Source organism: Pteropus alecto, unplaced genomic scaffold, assembly GCF_000325575.1.
Source record: "Pteropus alecto unplaced genomic scaffold, ASM32557v1 scaffold76, whole genome shotgun sequence".
NCBI lineage: Eukaryota > Metazoa > Chordata > Mammalia > Chiroptera > Pteropodidae > Pteropus > Pteropus alecto.
Window position 1 is genome coordinate 29,153,132 of NW_006443138.1, and position 1,265 is coordinate 29,154,396.

The 1,265-nt window shown below is 44.0% G+C and overlaps 1 protein-coding gene across 6 annotated transcripts in view; it reads right to left on the reverse strand.

Annotated features, from left to right (window-relative positions):
* Nucleotides 1-1,265, reverse strand: part of RAD52 (RAD52 homolog, DNA repair protein) — a 30,955-nt gene that overhangs the window by 2,609 nt on the left and 27,081 nt on the right. For all 6 annotated transcript variants that reach the window (XM_015598400.2, XM_025040974.1, XM_015598398.2 and 3 more), the window contains 2 exons: nt 714-910; nt 398-540 (listed from right to left, as the gene is read on the reverse strand). In XM_015598400.2, the coding sequence (XP_015453886.1) occupies nt 398-540; nt 714-910 (340 nt within the window). The remainder of the gene's footprint in view (nt 1-397; nt 541-713; nt 911-1,265) is intronic.

Here is a 1,265-nt window from a genome sequence, read left to right on the forward strand (position 1 = left end):
AAAAAAATTAGTTCATAGATAAGTAATTGCCAAAAGCCCCCATTAACTTCAAATGCATTTCTGTCGTATGTTCTATGACAGCTCAGAAAAGCTTTCTAATGCAGAGAGAGCCAAAGTAACTGAAGCAAAAAAAAAGTTCTGTACCCTGAAATTTCTAGTTCCAGATTTTGTCAAGGCCCATTTCCTTCCCCCAGAAAAGATCAGTGTCTTTAGAAATGGGGAAAGGTATGGCAAGATATCTTAATTGTTTGGACTCCTCTATCCTGTGTGTAACCTGAAGTAAGTCCTACTGAGTTCTGGTCTGGACAAACGCACAGTACTGGTAGAGAATCGAGTTACTTCCTCCTTCAGAGTACACTTCCTGGGGCCTCTGCTCCCATCGATGCTTCTCACACACCCAGATTTTTCTTTTCAACTGATGGAGCAGATAGTTGAACTTGCTGCTGTTTCTCCATTTGCTCCCGGAACTGCTGCTGCAACTGTTTTTGCCGGAGCTTCCGCTGATACGTGGCGTCACTCTCTGCAGCAGAGGTCAGGCTTCTGCATCAGAACAACAGCAAGGTGGGAGTGAATTCCTGAGTTAACTGAATGAATAATACAGAGTTCCTGAGGGAGCACACAGACCAACTTGCTGGCTCTGAAGGCAGAAATGGAGATAACTTAGACCACAAGAGGAGGCAGAAGAGGAAAGAGAGGGAACTTAGGCCCCATACCGGGAGCTGCTGTCCTTATCCCCCTGTATCACAATGTGGGGATCATCCGAGTGGCTCGGTCTGCAAGGGGAGGTCACCTCCTGTGGTTTGGGGGGTCCCGGAGCCATGCTGTGTCGGTAGCTGCTGTATCTCGCTTGTTCCACAGATGGTTCAAAATCTTGTCTCTTTGCTTTAGTTAAATCCACTTCAAGAGGCAACTAATGACAGAAAGGAAGGGGTAGGGGAATAACTTCCACCAACTGCTCTTCCCTTTCCTTTCTTTTCCCTGTCTGAAAGATCTAGATTCCTAGAAAATGGCATTTGACAATCCTCTATCCAGCATTCCTTCTAGGTCCTGAGAAGCTGAGACACAAGATCCGACACTTCAAGCAGATTTTTAATTTTATGAGGAAGAGCAAAAAAATTTCCTTTTCTACTTTGTATCATTCGGTATTCATGAAATTTTGATAAAAAGGACTCTCTATTTTAGCCTTGATTTAGGATAAATGGCCTGTAAAATCGAATATGAATCTTTCCTTGGCAGTTAGATCTGTCTGGTGATGTCTACCTATT